At 40.0% G+C, this 26,310-nt stretch overlaps 1 protein-coding gene across 1 annotated transcript; it reads right to left on the reverse strand.

Annotated features, from left to right (window-relative positions):
* Positions 1-1,089: 1,089 nt before the first annotated feature.
* On the reverse strand, positions 1,090-10,345 carry LOC148830859 (uncharacterized). Its single transcript, XM_088921078.1, has 7 exons — positions 9,808-10,345; positions 8,820-8,871; positions 7,722-8,401; positions 7,194-7,301; positions 5,517-5,581; positions 3,773-4,039; positions 1,090-2,673 (listed from the first exon to the last, which is right to left on the reverse strand). Exons 1-7 carry the CDS (start codon positions 9,848-9,850, stop codon positions 2,635-2,637), a joined length of 1,254 nt encoding a protein of 417 aa, XP_088777204.1. The 5' UTR covers positions 9,851-10,345; the 3' UTR covers positions 1,090-2,634.
* Between the last annotated feature and the right edge of the window lie 15,965 nt (positions 10,346-26,310).

The following is a 26,310-nucleotide window of genomic DNA, read 5'->3' on the forward strand; positions in this document are numbered from 1 at the left end:
GCATCCACTGTGAGAAAGACAAAGTGAATCCATCCGAAGAGCCTAGAGGTGAGGTTAATGGATTGCTGCCTCCTCTACACTCGACCTGCTCATCTTAAACCTTTGGGAGCCCTGGGATGCCATGGGCACCAGCTTCTCGAGCTCCAGGAAGACCACAGAACATACTCAGTCTATATCTGCCCAGCAGAAACTGAAGATAATCTAATTAAAACACTGTTCCTAATTCTCAAAATTAAAATCAGATCTGTGACTTTCAGTCCACGTTGCAGCAGAGGTCACACGACCTCTAGTATGCGTCGCAGTAGAGGTCATGCAAAATCAAAACTTTTCAACTATATCTGAATCTGTGTATAGTGTGATTCACTTAAGTATTTCTTGTATTTTATTATTGACTTTAGAATCATAGTTAAAATTTAGAGTACACCCATCGGTTAAATCTAGCTCGCAGCACAGGCCACATGACCCTTGGGGCCACAGCAGAGTCACATGACCCCTGGGAGGACATTGCAGAGGTCAAACAACTTCTTTTACACGTCTCACCACTGATCACGCGAGCTTTGGGGATGTACCCGAAGTCTCAACCTCAGAGAAGCATCGCAGCAGAGGTCATGCAAAATAGAATCTTTCCAACTGTATCTGAATATCTGTAAAGCATCACTCGCTGAGTATTTCCTGGAATGTCTCTGTATTTAATTACTGACTTTAAAATGATAGTGAAAAAATACACACATCAATCAAGTCTGATTGATAGACTGAGGAAGTGGTAGATTGTTAAAAGAAAAGAGTGTTGTAAATGATATGGAAATCATACTTTTGGTAGAGTATACTGATGCAACTTTATTCTTCAAACCCCCAATAATTTGTTTTAAAGAATAACTGAAATCTTATTGTGCATTTGATGCCTTAACAAATTTATTGAACCTTATGAGTCATGCAGCACTAATATTGGTGCATGTGCTACATGCCAGTTACAGCGTAAAAGTTATTTGTTTAGATATATTGGCTCAGTTTCCCAATTTTTATTTCCTTTTTAACAAGAAGTATCTGGCATTTATATTATACCAAGCAAATGATATACAAACACACTAGTTCAATTAAAATCACTTAATCATATTGTTTATTTTACACAATGGAGGTAGTCATTGGTATGATAGAATATTATACATAATGTCTGAACATACTTTAATCCAAAAAGCATGTACCTGTATGTCCAAGAACTAGAAATCAGAATGTATTCATGATCTGTTTATTTTTTTTAAGTGAAAAATAAAAACAGATTAAAAAAAATAAAACCATTAAAGCTAATGTTTAGATATCGATTCCACCAACAAGTTAGACCTGTACAAAAAATAACATTTTAAAGATGTTCAGTTCACATAGTACAGGGTAAACTTTAAAAACAGTTCCTACAAAAATACATTTAATTTTCACATTTCTTTCCTTCTGGCACAGTTTGGAAGTCATTACTTAAAGCCTATGAAATTACATTAACACAAGTCAAAGGATGAAAGATCCTGTGATTCTATTGCATGTTCTCAAGGACAACAACTTTTTTGTTGATCATTTGACAAAACAGTAAGATAACTGTGACCATTTCCTGGTATTTGGTACTTTTAGAAAAAATGTACAGAAAACTAGATATTTTACATAAGTGTTTGATTTATATGTTGTGACTTGGTTTTTGGTTTTGGATTTCCAGCATAGTGAGTACATGGGATATATGGTCATAATATAAATAAACAAGGTTTGGCCTTTAGCAACAGGCACATGTCAAAGCAGTGGTAGAAGTCAGACCTGCCCGTTACTGTTCTATGCACAACTCTCCGTTGGGCCCCTGAGCAAGGCCCTTAACCCCAACTGCTCCAGGGGTGCCGTATTAATGGCTGACCCTGCGCTCTGACCCCAAGCTTCTCTCCCTGTCTGTGTGTCTCATGGAGAGCAAGCTGGGAAAAGACAAATTCCTAATGCAAGAAATTGTACAGTATATGGCTAATAAAGTGATCTCTCTCTCTCTCTCACTCTAGGCGAAAATTGCCTCTGGAGGTCTGTGATACATGGGAGTACTAAAAGGTTAAAACAATTGAGGTTAAATACCAAGGGTGTCCATTTTTTTCAGTGAACAACTTCAATATCTTATGTATACTCCATGCACCAATATAATCAACATTACAAGAGCTTTCATCATTTTCTGGGAAATAATTAAGTGAAAAGTGTCATTCCACAGTTTGGCAAGTGTACATACAGTAGTAATGGATGTGATGACACATACGACAAACCAGAGCATCCTTCACAGGGCTAGACAACATTACTTTTTAAAAGTAATCCAATACTGTTACAAGTTACTTGTGTGCTTTTTAAAATTCAGCAAAAAAGTTGCAGGTGATCTCTTTAAAAACAATGTAATGTTAATTTACATACTATCTATGTAAACATAGCACAGATCACTGATGACTTTTTAAATCGTTGTTCATTAACATGAAGGTCTATTTTTTTTCTTGCCAGCCATTGTGAATGATCATGAGGTTTCTTTGGTTGAAATCTAGTGCAGATGTAGTTGATTAAACAGTCACATCAGAGTGTTGAGAATATATTCCATGCAACTGAACTTCAGTCCACAACTGAATGTTCTCTCTCTCAGTCTGGACTGGCAAGATTTTCTGCTATGACAGTGTCCTGAAGAGCAAAAAAAAAGAACAATAAATACAAAGAGCTTCCCACAAAATATGAATGAAAAATAAAAGGTATGCATACATGCTTACCAAACAAGAGTTCTAATATTAATAACTCTTTTTACAAATGACAAAAAAGATTTTATTTGGAAACCACTGTCCATTACATTGTTTCTCTAAAAAAGGGATTAAAATAAAGAAGCCCAAAGACCCTTGAAATTATTAAACTCAATTTGAAAATAACTGTCTGTTAGCATATAGGTGACAATAAAGATTTTGATGTCTGTTTTATAGGTCCTAGTCAGGTACATATTTCAGAAACAATTTAATTTGTATAAAGTTCTTTGTAAAAGTATCTCACTTACAGCGATTCTCTATTTTGCTAAACTAAAACAGATGCATACACTTTTTTAAAAGCTGCAGAGAAAAACATGAAACAGGCTAAAGGAAACTGTACAAGAAACACTAAAACCTATCATATACCGTACCCAGTTTTTACTGTTTCTACTTTGTCTCAATCTAGTTATTTCTTTATTATTTTTATCCTCTCCTATTTTCTGTGACGTTTTGTTTGTCTTTCTGTTTAAACCATCGTTCACTAAAGTGCAAAAAGATGGAAACAAAAACAAGCTAGGGATGATAAGAATATTTTGAGATTCTGCATAACTAATATACTTCCCCAAAAGCTAAGGATGATAAGAATATTTAGAGATTCTGCAGAACTAATATACTTCCCCAAAAGCCTTTCATAAAAGTTTATGAAGGGACACGGCCATCAAACTTTATCATGCTCCTAGACACACACTGAGATTTTTAAACCTTTTTAATCTGGAACAAAAGCTAATTCTAATATCCTGGGGTGTAACTATAAACTATTCTGAGAACACAATTAAACTAAATTCTTAAACTTCAGTAGCTTTATGAGGAGAAATGGCTTTTCAGAAAAAAAGATTCTGGAAGCTGTCGCATGTGAGCCTATTTTGAAAGTTAACATAGCATTAAGCAGCAGGAAACCAAAACAAGACACACAGGACACAAGGTGCATGATTAACAAGTACAAAAGAAAATCAGATGTACAGAAATTTGGCTTCTGCCCTCCTTACCACAGTCCCACTGTTTTGGTACTGGGTGAAGCGGTCCTGTAGGTACTGGTTGCCAAAGCCCATGACGCAGCTCACTGTGTGGTTGCAGATCCCAGCTACCTTTGCAGTAAAGTCCAGAGCGAAAGCAAATTTCACCAGCTCCAGCGGGGGATTGCCCTGGGGCCGCCGGCTGGGAGTCTCCGTCTCCACATACCGGTCAGCAAGCTCCCGGAAGGAGCTGTAGTTCATTCTCTGGAAGAAGTTGCTCATCGTCACATTCTCCTTGAGCTACAAAAAACAACAGTTACCGGCATTCCCACAAAAAGTAATTTGTTTTCTGATGATATAAATGGGGACATTTTTGTATTAGTGCACAAAGCAGAGCTGTTACAATACACAAGCAAAAGTTCTCAAATCTTAAAAAGGTAGCAATCATATCTCAACATACAGTTTGGAGGGGTTTTACAACTAGCATCAGCAAAAAAGCATACCTAACTTTATACTTTTAAGTTTTTATTTGTGTGTATATGATTTAATTTAAATTTTACAGCATGAAGTTTAAATGCAGTTACATCTTTACACCCAAATTGTTTTGCTACGTAGTGTTTAGGTCTATTTATGCATCAATGTCTTCAACATCAGGTGTTAGAAGCCCATTTCATTTATTCAAGTGGTTCTTAAGTGTTACCAGTTGATCACTGGTTCCTGTTCACCTCAACACAAATGTTACAATTCAGAAATCTTTAGGGTCTTTGGTTTTCTGTTGTTCTAATACTGACCATTTAAAAGAACTGGGGAATTGTTTCTTTAAATGCTTGGTTCTGGAGTAATATAGGAAGGGTTTCTTCCGGAGCAAAAATGTCTTTTTTAATCTCTGCCGAAGGAAAATTATTTCAAATAATAATTTACATTAAGAGAACAGGGTTGAAGGAGAGGTATTTAGTGTAGTATTTACAGTATATGCTGTATATTGAATTATATAAATTTCAATAACAATACTTATATTTTTGTTTGCTACTGGCCACATTAAAATGAAAGACCCTTAAATCCTGCTGTTTTGTATATCCTTACACTCTCAATTATTTCAGGAGAGTTGGAAAAGCACTAAGGACTACATTTTCATTGTTTTTAAAATACTTATCAAAAACGTTTTCTTCACTTTCAAGATTGTGAATTATAGTGCGTTGTCGGATTTCCATGTTTAGATATTTTTTTACCTGTCCAAACTGATTTCTGTTTTTTATTTTTTAACAAAACCTCAAAAAGGTGTGGATTTTGGACTCTCCCTGGAAATGTTATTTATCTGCTTCTTGAACTGTGCATTCCATTTTTGTTATGTGCTATCCTCATATTAAAAGTATTAAATACTGTGGGAGTGAAGGTAATTTGTTTGTGTTCTTTGCTCTCTTTCAACCATTCTGCTCTCAACTGTAAATGTTTTCAAATTGTTGGTCAGAGATACCTGTTCTTTTAACCAGAGCTTTTAGTATTCTAGTCATTTTGGTACAAACTCATGATGAAAACTTGCATAGCAAATACCTCATCTAAATAGTTACTACAATGTTCAATATTTTTCTTTGTTTCTGCACTACAGATAAGAGCTCTTGTACATTTGCAAATACCACATTGTAAAACTTGCAGAACAGCTTTGGCAGGTCTATCAAAATCAGCTGGAGACGTGTAAACCCCATTACCTCTGTCACATTTCTTTTTTTTTTTTTACTTTTTAGCTCTTGCTCTTTTGAAATCAATGAAAACAACGCACCTTCTCATCGATATGATCTCCTTCCGACTGAAGAATACTGACAATCTTTTTAATGAGTTCTTCATCTGGAAGTACAAATGAAAATAAAATGAATGCGAAGAACTACTTTTCCTAGCAGCAGTGGTCTTGTTGGATTTACAAAATATGACTCTTTTACTAGATTTTTTTTATAGTCTTGTTTTATTATTGACATATTTACTTTTGATCTCCCCTCAGAAAACACAGTCTTTCTCCTGGAATAAAATAGACTAGAAGTGTATTTTAAAATTAGTTCACTTAGGAAGCTGTGTCAGCATGCATAGGCTGCAAAGGAACAAGTAAGAGGTTTATTCCATGCTGAAAAGAAAAGAAAGAAAACAACATTTCAGCTGTAGAGCCTTCTTTGGGTGTGAGGAACCTTCTTCTCACACCCGAAGAAGGCTCCACAGCCGAAACATTGTGTATTTTTAAAGGTCTTGAAGACACTATAAAACATACTCTCCTTAAATTTATGAAATTTGCTTGCAGTTCGTATAGAAATTACTTGTGAAAGATTTGCCTTTCAATTCCAATCTTTTTATCCATTCCTCCAATTTCTAACCTCTTCCTGGAAAGGATGTCAGATTAAGTCTGTAGGTCTTAATCAACACAAAGCTTGGCTTATATGCAAACACAATGATACTGATTTGAATAGTTATATGCCCACATTTGTTTCTACTTTACTGACTTTTGTACACAGTAACACAAGGCTTAGTGAACTGGAGAAGTCTAAAACTTAATATCTGTTGGACCAAAATCAAATAAAGGAATTGTTTGTTATTAGGAGATTAAAAAGATTGTCAGTACATACATACGGCCAGCAGCCATATCACCCTGCAACTCACAACTGGCAACCCACTGAAGCTCAGCAGGTGTGAGCCTGGTCAGTACCTGGATGGGAGACCTCCTGGGAAAAACTAAGGTTGCTGCTGGAAGAGGTGTTAGTGGGGCCAGCGGGGGGCTCTCACCCTGCGGTCCATGTGGGTCCTAATGCCCCAGTATAGTGATGGGGACACTATACTGTAAGACAGGCGCTGTCCTTCGGAAGAGATGTAAAACCAAGGTCCTGACTCTCTATGGTCATTAATAATCCCAGGGCGTTTCCCGAAAAGAGTAGGGGTGTAACCCTGGCGTCCTGGCCAAATTTCCCATTGGCCCTTACCAATCATGGCCTCCTAATAATCCCCATCTATGAATTGGCTTCATTACTCTGCTCTCCTCCCCACTGATAGCTGATGTGTGGTGAGCGTTCTGGTGCACTATGGCTGCCGTCGCATCATCCAGGTGGATGCTGCACATTGGTGGTGGTGGAGGGGAGTCCCCATTTCCTGTAAAGCACTTTGAGTGGGGTGTCCAGAAAGCTATATAAGCTATATAAGTGTAAGCAATTATTAATTATTATTATTATACAAAAAATGACTATATCATATATATACACAGTATAAAATAGAAAGCTTTAGTTGGAAGATGACTGTTGTCTTAATGGACTAGGGTTCCTACTGTAAGCGAAGATGTTCAACAAAAAGTATTACAAATTCATTCCACTTATAACAAGTGATTGATTTTCAAATCTAAGACAAGGATTATACAATATAAAACAGAGGAAAACAGTAATGTACTTGCCTTTAGCTGCTACCTTACTGCTTTTCTTGGTAGTGCTAGTTATTGGTTCATCAGGGATGTCCTTCACCTCCTGCACTATCCGAGCCATTTCTTCAGACAGCTTTTCATAGTACAACTGTCTGGGTTCTGCATATGAAACAGCTACTGTAGAAATAAAAAAACATACAATCAGGACAATAATTAAGAGTTCATCTTATGACTTTATATGCAAGCACTCCAAATTAGATATTTGTGTAAAAAAAAGATGATACAACCCATTCAGAATAAAAAGAGAGAAAAAACTGGAATAACTTTTGAATCATTCAGAATTTCTCTTATTTTTTAACAAGATAAAAGAAACTTACTTTTTGCAGATATTAGCTGTACCACATTAAAAATAAAGCACACTGAAGTTTCAGTGACAAAAGAAACAACGCTTTGGGAAACTTTTGTTAGATATACAAAGTGAAAAATGTATGCTCTAAGACTAGTTCAAGTTCTTTTTACCCCCTTAGAAGTGAATTCATTAGAATGACCAAGATCACAGAAAGAGATAATATAATGTTATGTACATACATTACAGACCTTCTGGTTTGTGCACTGTTGTACGGAGAGCGAGGAAAGATGGTTTCTTAGGGGTTTTGGGAATCCCTTCATCAGCTATACGACTCCGGAAGGAAAATGTCTTCTTCAGGGTGCTCTTTCTCTTGCTGCGTTGCGAAGCAGAGGTCTGGCCGCTGCGGGATCGGGAAATGGGCAGACAAGTAACTGGAGAAAATGGGCTCTCCGGTGGCATGCTGGCATCCAACCTTTCCTCTGAATTTGGTTCCTTTTCCTCTTTCTCTTCATTTCCCTTCCTTGAGAATAAACTAATAACACTCTTTAGGAAGGAGGTTTTCTTCCCCTTCTTGGCGGCCTTCTTGTGCTTCTTTATCGGCTCTGTTGAGCTCTCTTGCGGGGCTGCAGGACTCTCAGACTGTGCTGGCTCAGATGCCATCTTTGGGTCCTGCTTATCCGGAGGTCCCAAATCCACTGAAGTATCACTAGATGCTCTTCGTACTCTGCCATTTCCCCCCGTTGTCGTTTCCCACCGGCGAACTCTGTTCTTGAGCTTGTCCAGAGTTCCCTCATTCAGACTCAAGCTACGCCTCACATACACCTCCAGAACTCTCTGTGCATCTTTTTGACCCAGTGAGAGCACCTGGGGGTCCACAGAATGGCCGTTCATCGTTGCTCTGGTCACAGTGTGCTGCATTCTGGTGCCCCTACAAGAAAAGCATGAGATACAGTATGAACCCACAACAATAGGAAACAGATGGCACCAAATATGGGTGCAGTTTTTTCCCATTAAAAGATTATATAAGTAAAGAAATTGAAGACAAATTGTATGTTCTTCAACTAACATTGCTATTATATTAAAATCAATATTTCTATTATGTATACACCTCCACCCTTTGCCTCCAAAGATAATTTCTTTCTTTGACTTTCTAGAGTTAAGCAAAATCATCTTTGTGTGCAAAAGAACCATGTTGCACACAATGAGAAAAAGGTGGCATGATCATTAGTTTTCTCAGAGCTCCAGAGTCCTGGTTGCAAAGCTAGGTTGGAATACGTAAAGGTTCCATTCCTGCTCATATTTGTGTTGGTTATAACAATCAGTTTTATACACCGTCACCAACTTACCAGGCTCCTGAAAGACAGGTTTCGAGATGCCTTCTTAGTTTCTTTGTATCACCTTTAATGGTAGAATCAACACTATTAACAATTGACTAGGGACAGTAGCATCCATGGATTTTTTTTAATGCTTGGAATACTTGGAGAGAAAAGGTAGGTTTAACCTGCTTGGTTAATGGGTAGCCTCCTGGCCACAGGACAAGGAGACTCAAACCCCATTTAAGGGGTAGCTGCAAGATAAAGATGGGGTGGAAGAGGGATACTTGAGATGAATGCAGAGACTTTTTTTATGCAGAGAGTTCAGTTCATGTACAGTAACTACTGTAGTTTGGTGGTGATGGTGATTAGGTGTGTTTGTTGTCTATTGGCATGTTTTATTTAAATTAAGCGATTCATGTCTCTTTTAAACATTGTATTTCCAGACTATTAGTGCAAAATAACCCAGCACATTACAAGAGGTTCATGAATACAATGGACTGAGGAACAAAAAAAACCCCACCAGAATATAATTAATAGTCATAAAACAAATGAAGAAATCTTGACTAAAATACCTTTAGCAACGGCGACATTTTGTTTTGCCTGTTTTTTACAACTGTCTCTAGCAGGTTCTTTATCTTAAATCTCCAATGAAAACACCATGTTGCAAGTAATTATAGGTTAACTCTTGAGGATCTAACAGTGTATCTAGGGTAAAAAAAAATTCATCTGTCCACGTCGAAACAAACAGCTGCAAAGTAAAGTACACTAACCGCGACTGGATAGAAACAGAATGGAGAACACAATTTTAAGGAGAACTTCAGCTTAATTTTAAAGTCATTAACCCCAAACACAGGGGAACGTTTTAAATTGCAATCAGAGCTCAACGTCTGTATTTCATTTTTTAGAAGAAGCAAGTCAAATAATTTTGCAGGTCTTGACAAATTATAAGTCATTGTCACAAATATGTATTCGCATACCTGCAGGTAAAACAAGAAACGGCAGCTCTGTTGCTACTTACAGATTTCGGGATCGCTTCCAACTTTCAGGTAAAAACTTGACATTATGTGGTACTGTTATTTAGAAAATACGCCCTGAGAGCCTTCGAATCCTTTCGAGTTTTTCTTGGAAAAATGTATTCTTAAGGGAGTCATGGACTACAGAAGGTAATTAAAAATGAGAAACTTGCAAGCACACAAACTCTTCCGTATTAACATACAGTATGTATAAGAACGTCTTCCGACATAAGCAACAGGATGTTCCACCCTTTTACCGCTTAGTTCCTTTTAATTCTGAGACCGAAAGCTTACTTATGTCTTAACGGCCAAGAAGCGTTGACTGAGTTTGAAAGCATTATACTGTACTGTATATGAAACTTGGAAATATTTGCTCTAACATAACTTCTTAATACAGATAATATAAACTACATACATTTGGTTAAAAGTTAAAAATTAGTGGAACTTGTTAATTATCAGACTCACTAGACCCACATAAATTGCATGGATGATATTAGTGCAGCACAGCACTGCACAGCTACACTTCAAATACTAGCAAGCTATTATTTCAATATTCACACAAATATACAAAAAATAACATCAGCAAACACAGACCAGCCAAACGGTCTTTGACTAAATTCACCGATCAACTGTATATAAGAAAGAAAAAAATATTTGCATTTGTATGTAACTAATCGCAATATATTTTCATATATAGAAGTATAACACTTCCCCCACAACAAATACAAGTAGTGGTAATATATTATGTAATTACTACCTGTTTGTGAGTTATTTTAAGTAAATATAAAGCGAATTACTAACACATCAAAAAGCTTAAATAGGATTCCGGACACATTATAGAAGAAAAGACAAAATCCTTATTACCATCTAAAAGTACCAAACCTGAGACAAAATAATTAAAACGCTGGAAGAGACACCAAATTCCCTTATTAAGTCATATGTACTGTACAAACACCAAGCTTACCTGTGCTTTTATTAGTGAAAACCCTTGGATTTTCGTTGTTTTTGCCTATGGTGTCGGTTTTGGATCTTCTCTCAATCTAGACTATCCCAGCTCAAGTAATGATCAACATGTTGTTTATGCGCTTTAGAAAGACATACCTGTAGGAAAAACAACAAGAGGAGGCAGGACGCACAAAGGCAGGCCAATCACAAGGAGGACCATAGAAACTACGACGTCACCAGGTGTTGCGCACGTACGCAGGTATACATTTAAGGTAAAAAGCGTCACGGGGACTTTTGCGGTGTTTGTCAGTTCACTTAAACCGATGTATTTTCCAATAAGGAAATAAGAGTTTGAACTTCCCTAAATAAGTATGACCTGGATATGCAAATTTGTAATTTCTGTAGACATATAGGCAATAAAAATAAATTAAATTAATTTCTTAAATTGAATAATTACGTACAAAATAATGATAAGACCCTAGCTACTTTTAATACAACTCAATGTGAATAAAAAAAATATTAATGTAAATCCTCTGCAGAGCATTAACATTATGATGTGCAGATGATTTCCTTGCTCCCACATTATATGTGACAAACTTACACGTGTAAAAACTGTGAATACTTATTTTTCTCAAATTACATTAAGTTTCTTTATTTGTAACATGGAAATTGATGTCCCATTTTTGGCCACAAAGATTAATGTAGTCAGTGGTGTTCCATTTTTAAATTACATTCGCAAACTCCTTCAGACCACTGGTACAAACCACTGACAAAATGCAACACTGCTCCATGTAGCTTCATGCGGTGGTGACCAGCACTATAATTATATAGCAGGATTGCACTTTCTAAAAACCTAAGAAATATAAATGGTTTTATTGTACTCTTAAATATAGAAAATAAAAAGTAAAAAAAAACCCAACCCACAATTCCAGATTTTTCAATAGTACTCCAGTCAACAGGATTGGCAAAATCAGAGATCATCTATAATTTATAGTAATTTCATGCTGATAAGAAAGAAGAAAACCTATATTTTAGCAGTGCAGCCTTCTTAGAGTTTCAGGTCTGTGGAGGAATGAGGAAGAGAGCAGGAACTTGAGTGAGATTGGAAGCTAAGAAGAACAAAAGGAGAAGAAGAAGAAGAAAAAAAACAGCTGTTATACAGGCTTTTAAGCAAGTTCTGCAGTCATTAAATAGCTGTCTTGGTTTACTGGAAAGTCAAGTTACAATATTTTCAATTTTACTGGAATTCAGTAATCTTTAGACTCACAGAGGTGTTTGACTCACAGTATGTTACACAAGACTCATGCATGGAAATTATTATTCATAACAAGTAGTGACAGTGGAAGCAGTATAGAAGTTTCCAATGTGCAAGTCCTATTTGAACTTGGACTTTCTTCCTTCATTCAGGGAGCAGTGTCTTCAGAAGGATTTCCGGATAAACATGAGTAAAAAAAGCACCACTTTCCAGACTTTGACTAAAACCACAGACCATGTAAATGTGGGCATTTCTCTATTTACCTGAGGGATTACTAGGATATTAGTAAGACCAAAGGAATAGCAATACTATTAGAATTACTAGAATACTGTATATTGCATCAGCTTCCAGTGTAGCTGCCTAATTTGTTTTTCAAATGAATATTTAGAAAACTGCTCACTTGAATAATAATCACATTTCAGCAGGTGCTTTTAGTGCCGTGCATTTTATAACAAAATTCCTTTTTGTGTCTGTCTTAGAATTTTAACTGAAACAAGAGAGACAATTGTGCTATTTCAGACATGGGTCTTTAATATTAAGGTTCAGACACATACTCCTATAGGTCTTTAATATTTATATCAATTTTGTCTCCTAAAACCTTATTACTCCCTGCTTTCCAGCTATCATTCCTGTTGTCCTTCCGCTGCAGTGAGGTTTTGGTTATATAATGACCAGCAGAGGAGTGTGTTGACAGCTTAAGAACACTGTGTGAGTGACAGAGTGAAACCAGGACAGCCATTCGATGTGCTGACTGTTGCTGTGAGCCCATATTCTCAAACCCTGGCACAGGGGATATTTTTCAATAATTAATTTAAATACATTTATTTATTGTGTTATACAGGGGACAAGACCAAAAAAGACTGGATATTTCAGCTATCCTACTTGTTTTCTGCTTTGGGTTTCTAAATGTAAAGATTATAGCAAGCAATTAGCAGAGTAGGATAATAAAACCGGTTTATATAAATGTCACTTCTCATTACCTGGTTTCTCATTTCAGCTACTTCTTGTTTTATATATTTCAGAAAGAGGATCATTTTGAATTGAATCAACATCATTGAATAATTTACTTTTAAGCAAAGCAATATAAATAATAGATTTACTTCTGTAATAGTACACCTACACATTAGTGAAAAACCAATATTTAGCCACAATTACTAATTATAAACAGTCACAGATAATATGTCACAGATTGCGATTGACTATAATTAATTTGGTTGGCTATCTTTACCACGATCTTTTATTGTGCAAAAAATGAATTTAGATAAGAGGTCCAACTCCTGATTTAATTGCATTAGTGAGCAGTTTTCCGTTATTTCTGTCATGTCTTATTGTGTGTGCTGACTAATAATGGGAAATACCATAATAAGTTATTAAGGCAAACCAACTGCAGCTGTTAGTGGGTAAGTAAGATCTTTTAGAGTACTGTGTGCTAGAATGAGTACTTCAATCTGAAACTGCTTCCCCCAGTTGTATTCAGGAATCTCTGCATTTCTTATGAACAAGTTGTTGTTTTAGCCTTTGCAAAATGACCTGCCAAACAGGGACTCTTCCATGATTCCTATCAGCATATTTACAGTTGGTGAAGACAGAAAAACTTCTAAATGCAGATGCAAATGATTTATAGGAAACAAAGTTATGATGATCCCCTCAGCTCTGGAGCTGCTCCAGGTCACATGACCTTTTGCCCATCATACTGTAGATTTGTGCGTTGCTCATCTTGTCCCATCAGAGACCAATAAGGTTTACTTCTGGTGAATGCCCTGGCCAGTGCAGCAAAGGTACTTTAACAATCAATGATGATGTATGTTGGATTTGATTTTGCATCTGTCTTATTGAATAGAAAATAAATAATAGAAAACAATTACTTCTACCAGTTTTCAAACACATTGTCACTAGTTCAGAATATTGAAAGCACTTGCATCAGTGAGTACTTTGCAGCTGGAGAGAGAGGCACAGGCACCCTAAAGTTTTCTTCTTGCAGCTTAAGCAAACTTGGAAAGGGGAAATGTATTTGAATCTCTCTTGCTGTAACATCTCCTCATCACTGATTGCTGGCAGTTGGATTTGCTGTGTGTGTGTTTTTAACTGAATATTTTATTTGGCTGACACATTTATTTAAAGTGATAGATTTGTACCCATTTATCCAGCTGGGCATTTTACTGAAGTCATCTAAGTGAAGAACCTTGCTCAAGGGTACAACAGCAGCAGCAGCAGCAGGTGTAAATAAAAGTATAAATATACATTGTTAGATATTTATTACTGTTTGCTTAACATACTGGTTTAATAACTATAAGCGTTAATGGTATATGACACCCTTCCATCCAATTTCTATCCTCTTCTTCCATTACAGGGTCATGTAAGCCTGGGACTTTCCTACCAAGCAAGGGGCACAAGGTAGGCCCAACCCTTATTGTGTAGTTAGCAATGTAGAAATAATGAAGAAGGACTAACATAAGAAGGAGAACATAACCTTTACTGAAAACATGGCGGTTGCTTTCTTCTCCCTTACACTTCCTTCCTCTCCTCTCTATAGTATATGTATTGTCAGCAGTGTCCCCTATTGGGCGTTCTTAAGCATATAAAATACCAAGGGAAAACTTCAACCCTGAATGGGACACCTGTCTAACGCAGCATTAATGGTACAGTATGTTGTTTCTGATTATTCTGCACATAAACAGTGTTGTTATCCAAGTTAGGAGAACCAGAGACTGGCCATAGCAACAACTAACTACAAACACAAAAGGAATTGATTGACATTGCACCGCAAGGGTTCTGGGTGTTACCATAATAAGCAGTCATAATGTTTCTTGACACTCCTCTCTGCAAGCTTACACTACTAACCTGCTCTCCTGTGCTCCTGGACAAATGTTTCATTACATGTTTTAGCAGGGTGCCTCCATTTTCAAGCTTTACTTTTATCAGTTGCATTTAATGGGAGAAAAATGAACGACTACCTGTGAAGCTGATTCCAGGAATTACTGTATGTCTCTTCAGCCTCATATTTTGAAGACCCAGCTCATGAGCTGTTGCATTGTGTCTGCTGGGACACACAGTTGCCATGACATCCCTGTGCTGAACAGGACACAGTGACTGTCATCATATCTCCCAGTACTTCTTCCCTGAGCAGGTCTTGGTCTTTCTTTGACAACATTTTCTATTTGAATGAGGAGTTGTGTCAGCATGTCAACTAAAGAATACACAGAGAAAACACTGTGTTATTCTTCATTTTTATACCTTTTAGCACAACATTAACCTCAGCTTGTTCCTGTGTCTGTAGACAGGACTTGAAGGAATATCTACCTCAATTGTCTCATCAGCTAATCCGTTTCTGGTTGTGGGCCTGACTAAAGCACTGTGAAGCTGAGTAATGCTCAGTCGTAGTTCCTAGTCCTGTCAGATGCACTCATGTTTCTAAAAAAACTTTCAATTTCACATGCTGGTGTTTTTATATGCTTGGTACTGTAAGGAACCCGTCTGTGAATTTTACTAAGAGTTCTTTGTGATAAAGCCCACATTAAGCAGCTGGTTGCATTGAGAAACAAAACATTGTTCCAGTTTAGGTCATGCTGGGAGCTATGAAAATTAGGGTTGTGTGTCGTGTGATATTTTCACAAATAATGCAATCAGTCTAATGATAATTGTTGTCAGACATATGCTACCTTTAAAGTAATATAAAAAACATACAGATCTATTCTGTGATCATAGTCAAGTAATGTTTCAATTATGTGCACTCTCTTAATGCATAGAGTAAGTTGCAGTGGATACGTACAATCTGTTGTGGCCATGTTTTGGAATGATATCCAATCCATAATTATAAGCACAATAAAAATGATTGAGGTTATAAAAGAGCTATTTATGAGACACATGCAAGCTGATTTGTCAAAATGTTAAAGGGCTCTAAAAATGCAATCTTCAGTAGTTATCAGAGGTGGACATTAGCCTTTGGAATCAATTAAATTAACTAAAGTAAAACCAAAAGCAGTAATTTGAACTGTGAGGATACAAGAAGTCACAGCAGTTTGGTGCTTGCCTCTTTAAGCCTGGATCACTAAGTTAACAGAGTGCAATTTGACATTTTGACCAGGACACTTTGCAATTTAAGAAACACAATTGTATAAATGAGAAATATTTTCTGTGTTTTTTAGCTAAATATTACACAATTAATTAAAAATGAAAAATCATTCTAAACTTCTAAACTTTGTGTTTTCAAAATATAAACTAATTTTTAATCTATAAATTTCCTAATATTAAAACTATGTCACGATTGTAGTCCCTCCTTCTTAAGGGCGCTCCGGCTCTTTCACTTTGGATTTAATTCTGTGCACCTGACCCCTGTTCCCAGCCCACCTTAAAAGCCAGGCGCTGACGTTCATCGTGGCTCTGCATCTGGTTTCTGCACCGTGCGAGTCCGGGACTTGGAAGCGCCTGGTCCCGTTAAGGTTTTAATTCCTTGTTGGATGGATCACCTGGCTATGGACTTTCTTTGGATTACTTTTGGATTGTTTGCCTCGGCCACACCTCCCCCGTGCACCAGCGCACTTTGGACACGCCCCTCTGTTTTCATCCCCGTATTCCTGCATGACTTTTTTAACTTTAGTGTTACCTCACGATTCTGGATTGTGTTGTCCGCATAGGGTCTGGAAAGAACTGTTCGTTACAAACTGTTTTCATAACAATCATTGTAAATGATTTTTCTACTACATTTGAGGAAAAAAAATTGAAAATAGGTGTAACAGAGGAAATCAAGAGGCTGTGATTAAAGAAAACATTATATATTCAAAGCAATTTAATATCTGATAACTTAATTGGTCCTTATTATCCTAGAGGTCTGGATGGGAGACCTCCCGTGAAAAACTAAGGTTGCTGCAGGTAGAGGTTTTAGGGGGGCCAGCAGGGGGTGCTCACCCTGTGGTCTATGTGGGTCCTAATGCCCCAGTATAGTGACGGGACACTATACTGTAAAAAGGCCCTGTCCTTCGGATGAGACGTAAAACCAAGGTCCTGACTCTCTGTGGTCATTAAAAATCCCAAGGCGTTTCTCGAAATGAGTAGGGGTGTAACCCTGGCGTCCTGGCCAAATTTCCCATTGGTCCTTACCAATCATCGCCTCCTATTAATCCCCATCTATGAATTGGCTTAATTATTCTGCTCTCCTCCCCACTGATAGCTGATGTAATAATGATAATGTTGCTTTATTAGCCCTATACAATTTCTTGCATTAGGAATTCATCTTTTCACATACCCCAGCTTTTCTACATGAGACACAGACAAGGAGAGAAGCTTGGGGTCAGAGCACAGAGTCAGCCATTGTACTGCGCCCCTGGAGCAGTTGGGGTTAAGGGCCTTGCTCAGGGGCCTAATGGAGTAGGATTCCTTTGCCAGCTGCGGGATTTGAACCAGCAACCTTCCAGGCACAGGCGCAGATCTTTAGCCACAGAGCTACCGCTCCACCCCACACTGTAGCAGTGTGGTGAGTGTTCTGGCGCACTATGGCTGCCGTCGCATCATCCAGGTGGATGCTGCACATTGGTGGTGGGATAGAGGGGAGTCCCCATTATATATATATTATATTATATATATATAGCACTTTTCTGGACACTCCACTCAAAGCGCTTTACAAGTGTAAGCAATTATTAATTATTAGATGGTAATGCTTTAGCAGTTGATATATGGTGGAGTAATGCCCGAGTAAAATGAGTAACCTCAAACACAGTGGAATTGTCAATCTCTCACAGCAGGCTTCACTAGCTGTATAAATATCAGTTATCTGCCTATGTCTCTACATCAGTCCTTTCAGAATGTACAATGGTTACATATGATGCTAGTCTAACTACAGTATACAGTGTGTGCTTCTTTTTTTCTAATAAAGCATTGAGTAAATACATTTATTTTTTAATCTCTTTATCCAATACAGGGTCCTGGGGGAGATAGAGCCTTTCCCAACAAGCAAATGGCATACGGCAGGATACGCCCTGGATGAGACGCTAGTACATTGCAGGGCACACACAGACACAGACATGCACGCATTCTCATCAGGGCCAGTTTTCCCTGAAGCCAATTAACCTATTGTAGCAGTCTTTGGACTGTGGGAGGAAACTGGAAGAAAGCCATGCAAACACAGGGAGAATAGATAAACTGCACGCAGATAGCACCCTGGGAATTGCACCCAGAGCCCCAGCACTATGAGGCAGCAGTGCTAACCACTGCACCAGTGACACTCCCTATTGACCATATTGTAAATCAAAATTGATTGTTTTAATATGGTGGGGGTTTGTATTGCATCTACTGCTGGTATTACTTCTAATATATGTATTTAAACAGAGCCGTCTCCATAGTTAGATAAAAGGAACTGTATTCCGTGCCATATAATCTGTTTGGGGATTTCAGAGTTAATCTCTGAACAGCTTGTCTGAATGAGGAACAGGTCAACGCCCCTGTGTGCTGGCTTTCTCACTCTCCTGCAGAGACCATACTGTCACAATTTAGCCTTCATGCAGCCAGGCACAAGCTGGCAGTGTCCTTTTTCTGAGTCTTTTACTGCAGTATCAAGGGGCAAGTTTTAATATGTAATGTATTCACCAGTGAAAAAGTGACTTATCACTTAGGTAATACTGGGACCTTACATGACTCTGTCCAGTTCTAGCTATGCTAAGAAACATTTGAGCATACATTATGTCTGGGACAGAAAATTTGCCAATCTAGACAAATTAGCTGTGGCTGTTTCTGTAGTTTCAAGCAGACATATTATCCCTCTCCCCCCTCTTTCATTATTTGTCATTTTTGTAGAAATTGGCAACAAACAAACACTATCTGAGGTAGATGCCCTCCCTGACCACAAAACAACAATAATCACAACAATAAAATATGATATATCCTTCAACATATTTCACTTACTAAAATGCACAAAAACATTGGAATGTGCATCTTGATAATTAAATAACTTTATATTTTTTCTCAGCTGTAATAATGAAATATCAGTACCATTCCACAAGACCACAAGAGGGCAGACCAAACAAAGAAAGAAGCAACTAAAGCAGAGAGCCCTTTGTGTATCCAGAGAAAAGCTCACATACTGTACAGTCACACATGCTATACCACATAGGATTTCATTTCTGTTCAATTCCTCCATAGATTCATAATAATGAATGAATTAATTTTAGCATAATTAATAAGAATATTAAATAACAGCCGAGAGAACATATTCCACTTAGTACTGGTGCAATAAGGTGCATTTCTCGTGTACTACAACATTTTGCAAGACATCAAAAAGCAAATAGTCTGTGTTAAGAAAATGGTCATTTTTGAGTATACTAGAGACAAATACTGAAGTAAAAATCACCAATTTAATTCTAAAAATTACCCAAATTGGACTTCTTAGAGTTAGCTACTCTCCTAGAAATGTTCCACAGGCAGGTTTAAAAAACTGACTGACCCTGACACAAACACTGCAGTGCTCTGATGACTGCTACCAGATGAAAGCAATAACATTGCAAATTACAGCCAAGAAGGGAAGAAATAAACAGTCTATGCTTATATATTTTTTCCTGTTACCTCAATGTCTAACTGTAGGTTTAAGGCCCAAAGCACATATGGACATATATTTGTGTATTAGTTCTGGGAGGCTTTTGAACTGTTACATGGGCATCTTTTATGGGCTTAAAGAATGACACAAATAGCAAGATCAACAGTTCATTCACATTTCTTCTCATATTCGTTGGCTGTAAACCTGGTGCACCTTTCAGACAGACAGCATTATAACTATTATCATTATAAATAACAATAACACATTTTAATTCCCCTGTGCTTTACAGTCAAAGTAGCACTCATTATGTTTTCACTGCCCCTTCTAGTCTTGAGAAATGGATCTCCTCTTTCCAGTCGCTGCCCAGCTGAAATCTCACACCATGCAACCTCAAGTAACCAACAGAATGACCTGGGAAATATTTTTTTTGCCAGACCTCAAAGATAATACAACTGATTCCAATGTTATTTGTGTATTTGTATGTCTTGTGTTTGTGAGTGTGCATAAAAAGAAAAGCAATTCCTAATTCCATCCTTTTTTAATAAAATTTTAATTTTTCTTGGAATTTCAGAGCTTTTGATATAATATGTAGTTTTACAGGACACTCCTTTGCTCACAGCGCTTAAGCAGATCACGGACACTCCAGATTTGAATTCATGCACCTTTTCAAATAGGTTTAGCTTTAATACCATTTTAAGGTGGGTTTTTAGGTCATTAAAGGTCATTATTTGAGAGCAAGATACTTTAATATGAGACCCTTTCATGCCAGCCTCTTTAAGGCTGGCCATCTAGTCACCCCCTTAATAATTTAATTGAGCCAGCTAAAGATCAATTAAATAATTAAGGAGTTGTCTGTAACAAAGATCAGCTTTTGAAAAGCCATAGGTGAGGGAAACTGGCTCTCACAGGTCAGGGATGGTGAAACTAACACTTTCAGTGTTCAGTATTTCTACACATACACAAGAGGTTCTATTCTTTAAGACACTCAGACAAATTATTCTTTATTAAAAAGCAAGTTTATTGAGATTATTGAAGATTTTTATATTAATTGCTACTCAGGATTATATACTTACTTTTACACTGATGAAATAAAGAAAAGCTATCTAACACATTATGCCAGTACTATTTAGTATAAAGTGTAATATTTTCTATTACCATATTTTGAAGATTCAGGAGCTGTACAGTATGTGCTTATGTACATAGAACAGTATTCATCTGTATCTTACTGTAGTTCAGGTGGGTAGCTGTGTCAGCATGCGTAGGCTGCAAAGAAACAAGTAATAGGTTTATTCCATGCTGAAAAGAGGACCTTATGTCTGTAGTCCCAGAGTATCCACTCCCAATGCCTTGTTGGACATATTACAGAGCAGAACCACATATACGTGGCACTCATGACATTAGAGAATGTATTACTACACCTAGATTAAGAAAAAAAACAGAACTTTTAATGAGAATTTTCATATATCTCACTGCACGTTTTTAAGTACTGTGGAGAATATACTGCAGGAAGACATACTGTATGTGACCACTAGATGGCACTTTATTACAAGCACTCAAATCTAAGAGCAAATTAAAATACAGTACAGTATTGCTGTTTCAGAGTTCACGGAGATACTGTAAAGCCAGATGTGGAAAACTTGTTTGGCATTAGCTATTGGTGTGAACTGATGGATTTCCTCACATCAAAGCTGAGAACCTGTCAGCATACCACTGAAAGACAACATTCAACCTTATAGTATCACTTGAGCCGCAGAATATTCCCATTGCCAAGGACAGAAAAATAACTTCCATTCTAGTATAAACTTCTTTGAAGTTCTCTGTGCATCCTTACCCCTTGAAGACTGATGTCCATCTCGTTCAGATATAGACCATCATGTTTGCACATTTGACCTTTTCCTTTGAGCGGTTTGAAACCTTCTTCAGCATACAATTTTCTCATCCATGTTTTACTCACAAATTAAATGCAGTTGTTTGCCTTTAGGGGTGACATGGTGGTGCAGTGGTTAGCATGATGCCTCTCATGACTTTAACCCTGGCTCCAATCCTGTGTTGCTATCTGTATGGAGTTTGTATGTTAGGAAGGATGTAACAAACTGTTGAAACAAATGCATAGAGCAATACAGACTTTCTTGTCATTGCAGCACTGCAATGAAAACCAGCCAAGTCAGCACAAAGGACCACTCATCTCCACAAGGCGCCCAGCAGCCATGACAGCTGGCAGCTGTTGATCTGTGTCAATGGAAGGGGATAAATGTCCTTAGTACCGCTGCTGACTGCTTGTCATGATGCTTGGTGACATTATGTAGGGCCAAATCTTGTTTTACCAGCAAGATTTGGAGAGCAAGAAACCTGAAACAAGTGGCCTGGAATTGGACGTTTACCACTGATTATGACTTTAATAATAAAAACTCTAGTACGTACTGTCCACTATCTAACGGCAAAGGCTTAAGGCTCCAAACCAGAAGATTTTGATGTAACCTTATCCTTACATTGGATTACTGAGCTACCATGCAACACCCACAGAGTATGACCAAGCAAACCCAGTGAGACTAATGATTCAAGGAAATGTTCATCCTACAGTCTCAACACTGAGGAAAAATGTCAACCCAAGATGGCCTAATGTAATAATCATAGTACAAAAGTAAAACACTACCCATGCAGTGGTTAGCTCTGCTGCCTTGCAGCACTGGGGCACTGGGTTCAGTTGTGGACCTGGGGTGCTATCTGTGTAGTGTTTGTGTAGTGTTCTCCCTGTGTTTATGTGGATCTCCTCCAGGTGCTCCAGTTTCTTCCCACAGTCCAAAGACATACTGGTAGGTTAATTGACTTGTGGGAAAATTGGTCGTATCTTGCCTTGCACCCTTTGCTTGCTGGTAGCAACATTCAAATGAGACACACTGGGGCAGGTATAATTTCCAGCAATGAATGGAGTTTTTAATGAAAGTTCGGGAGGAATGAAGGCAGCCGCGCTCATTCGACACAGCTGCCACAATTCTCACTAATCCTGACGTAAGCAACCGGTCTCCATAAATATCGAATGTCACTCTCTCCTCTTCCTCGTTCGTTTTCTGCATGGTTTGTCTTCGCCTAGCTCGAATCCGTGCTCCCTTCTCATGGATCTACAAATCCGCCGCTCCGATGAAGACCTTTTTGCAGCGCAGGAGACTCTCCTACCCTTCTCGTCCAGTCCACCCCCCACAGCTCCCCTCACCTCCGTCTCATCGCCTCCTTCAGCCGCCGTGCCACATCAGCGCCGCTCATCTTCCAGCCAGTCCTCACAAGATCCAACTCCTCGCCGAAGACTGTGTTCCGCCGTCGTAGTCCGCGTTCCGCCGTCGTAGTCCCTCTCTCATTACAAACCCAGCCTCCCCGTTCCTCCACGGCAAAATCTCCAAATAACCCCCGCTTCTCTCGAGGATGTCCCTGCCGCCGCGCTTCACGCACATCGGTTCCCCCTTCTCCTGGATCATCCCTCGCGACTTCCAACCGGACCGTAGCAAGCCTCCAGAGGATACCTCGAAAACACGGCGTCCATTTTAAAAGAAACGCTTCCAAAAAAAAAAAAGCTTGTTTTCCCTGTACTTAACCGCAGTCTACACAAGGAAACATCAACTCCCCAGCTTCCCCCGGCGCCCTCTGATGACATCACCCGCGCTGCCGCCACTCATCCCAACATGAGGACCCCGAGGCTGCCCGCGCCTCTGCCTGTCGCATCTTCTGTCTTGTCTTGTCTTGTCTTGTCCTGATATGTCCGTGTCTGTCTCTTCCCCCAAGCAATCCATCCCTCTGCTGAACAACTGCACCCAGCCTCCTGCCCTAATCTCCTTGCTGCCGAGTCTAAGGCCCCAGGCTCACGCCCCCCCCCCCCCCCTTCTCCGCTTAATCTAATTTCTGCACTCTCCTCTGTCTCTACCTCCGGCGTCCAACACGGCTCAAGCTCCGCCAGCTTGGTGCCTTCGGCCCCGGTTTCTTTTCTTTCGGCCCCCGCTGCTGTCTCCACGTCCCGAAGGCCAGCTAGTAAACGACCCCCAGCTCAGCCAGCAGGCGGCCCTTACCCTCCCCCACCCCCTGGCGTCCAAGACGACTCAGCAGCCTCCTCAGTCCTTAACGCAGCCTTTGCCCCTGCTTCATTTCCTCAACAGTCTTCAGCTTCCATATCCCAAGCCACCGAGCTTCAGGCCCCAGATCCGTCAAACCCCTCCTACCACAATCTGCTTTCCGCTCTTCTTCCCTCTTCATCTTCTCCCTTCCCCGGCGTCCAACACGGCATCCGTCATCCCATGCCTTCGGCCCTGGATTCCAATCTCCCCTTTACTAAGGACTTTCCTCTCCGAACAGCCGTTCCTCTCCCAGCTCCTCCTAACGCACTAAAGTTTAGTCCTCCTCCTATCCCCTTTTCACTCCGGCAGCAAATTCTGAGGCGGACGCCAATCTAGCTCACCTTCTCTCTTCCTCCACTTGCAACTCCGATCCTAGAACAGCCGACCGCGGCTCGATTTCCGTTACTCTCAAATCTTCTGACCCTCACTCTGCTTCAGTCCTTCGAATTTTCGACTTCTGCTTGGCTTTCAGCATTTTCCACGACATCACGTGCTCCGCCTTTCCCCAACGTCGTCAGGAACTCGACGATTACATGCACAGCATCCCCGATCTATCTGTCCTCTTCGAGGGCTCCCTGTTCTACGATTACCATAAGCAGTTCTTGGCCGAGGCCGCTGCCCGCCTATTCCAATGGAACCAGCACACCTACCGGGGAGCCCTCGACATTGAGCTTTACTGCCGCACTTTCACCGGTGTCCAAGCTCTTTCCTGCGACTTCTGTTCCTCTTGGACACATTCATCAAATCTTTGCCCAGATACTGTCCGCAAGCCCAACCCTGACTCCGCCCCTTCTCCCCCACAGCATCTATTCTCCCGCCAGGTTCTTCAAACCTTCCCGGTCCAAAGATGTTCGCGGTCGCCCCATCGTGATGATCAGAGGCCAACAAATTTCCAACATCTTCAATTCCTCTACACGTACCTCCCCCCTTCGTCGCTTCCTTCACATTTCCAGCTTCTGCGGCGAAGCTAATGCTCGCTCTGCCTGCCCCCGCCGGCCCTTCCATGCTCGCTCCACCTTCAGCGTTCCCAAATGACTACTGGCTTTTCCGTCTGCCCCAATCGACATCCCCGCTCTTGCTTTCGGCCTGCTCCGTCACCCCGACCCCTCTTCCACCCACATCTTACTCGAAGGCCTTTCCTTCGGATTCTCACCAGGCCCGTGCACACTTCCTTCATCCTTCGTCTTTGCAAAAAATTTGCAATCTGCCACCGCCGATCCCCACTCCATTGATTCCTTGCTAGCATCCAAAGTCGAGAATGGTCTCACGATTGGCCCACTTGACTCTTCCCCATTCCCTGCATACCACATCAATCCCATTGGTATAGCGGTCCGTCTGGGCGCCTGGCTCGCCAAGGCCAACATCTCCAGTGCCGTTAAAGTTATGCCTCCTGACCCAGACCTCTGGCACCTCTTCGGAGTTCATCGGCGGTTCATTCTTCTCAGTCCGCCTTACCTTCGGACGTAGGAGTAGCCCAAAACATTTTCGGTACCTTAGCCGAAGCTCTCGGCTGGATCCCCTCGAATAACTATGAGCTTCCTTTTCTCGTCCACCTTCTCAACAATTTCCTTACCATAGTCTTTCCTCACACCCCACCTGCAAGAGCCTCCACCACACTTCTTTCCGTTTTTAGGAAACTAGGGGTACCCCTTGCCATGGACAAAACAACTGGCCCCTCTCATAATCCAATTCCTCGGGATCACCCTCAATTCCATCAATTTCTCCGCTTTCCTGCCTCGCGACAAAATCGACAAGATGCAGATGTATATCTCTATCTATTCTTCCGCCAAATTTCGCACAAAGAGGGAACTTCTCTCTCCGCTCGGCCACCTCAATTACGCCATGCGTATCATTCCTCAAGGACAGTCTACCTTCTCGACCTCGCCTCTCCCGTGCCCTCTCTTTACCACCACGTAAGCCCTTCAGCCAACTGCAAATCCGAGCTCAGGCTTTGGCAGCTTCTCTTGGCCAACTTGAATGGCATCTCTTTCCTACGATGACCTCCTCTCTGACACTGAGGATATCCAGCTTTTCACAGACGCAGCCCCCTCAGTCGGTTTCGGAGGCTATTACAAAGGCCAATGGTTTGCGGCCCCTTGGCCTCCTGATTTCTCTCCAATCCCTCTCACCAACCAGTCATCGGCCTTGTTAGAAATATTTCCAATTGTCGTTGCTGCTTCTCTTTGGGGCCACAATTGGAAACAAAAACCGTCCTCATCCATTCGGCCACCCATGCAGTAGTTCATATAATCAACAAAGGAAGGTCTTCATCCCAATCCATCATGAAATTCCTCTGCCGCCTTAAATGGATTTCTCTCACACATCAATTCATCCGCGTAGCTGCTCACATTCCAGGCCACCTTAACGAGATAGCTGACTCTCTCTCTCTCGCTTTCAATTCAGGAACTTGGCACCAGATGCAAGACTGAACTCGTGCACAGTACCTCCCTATTCGGAACTCGCGTTCCTCTGAATCATCCTTTCCATTGCTATCTCCAGCTGGCCCAGCAAACTATCCTCTTAGGGATCGCCCCTCGAACTCTCAATTCTTACTGCACTGCCTGGAAGGGCTTTCAATCCTTCCACCTCTCCGCGAGCAAGATTCCGTTCTTTCGACATTCTCACCGTATCGTCCTTCGTTCGCTATCGTAGAAACTCACTCAAGGTACGAGCATCCACCGCCAAA

This window comes from Atractosteus spatula, chromosome 7 (assembly GCF_055471065.1).
Source record: "Atractosteus spatula isolate fAtrSpa1 chromosome 7, fAtrSpa1.hap1, whole genome shotgun sequence".
Taxonomy (NCBI): Eukaryota; Metazoa; Chordata; class Actinopteri; order Semionotiformes; family Lepisosteidae; genus Atractosteus; species Atractosteus spatula.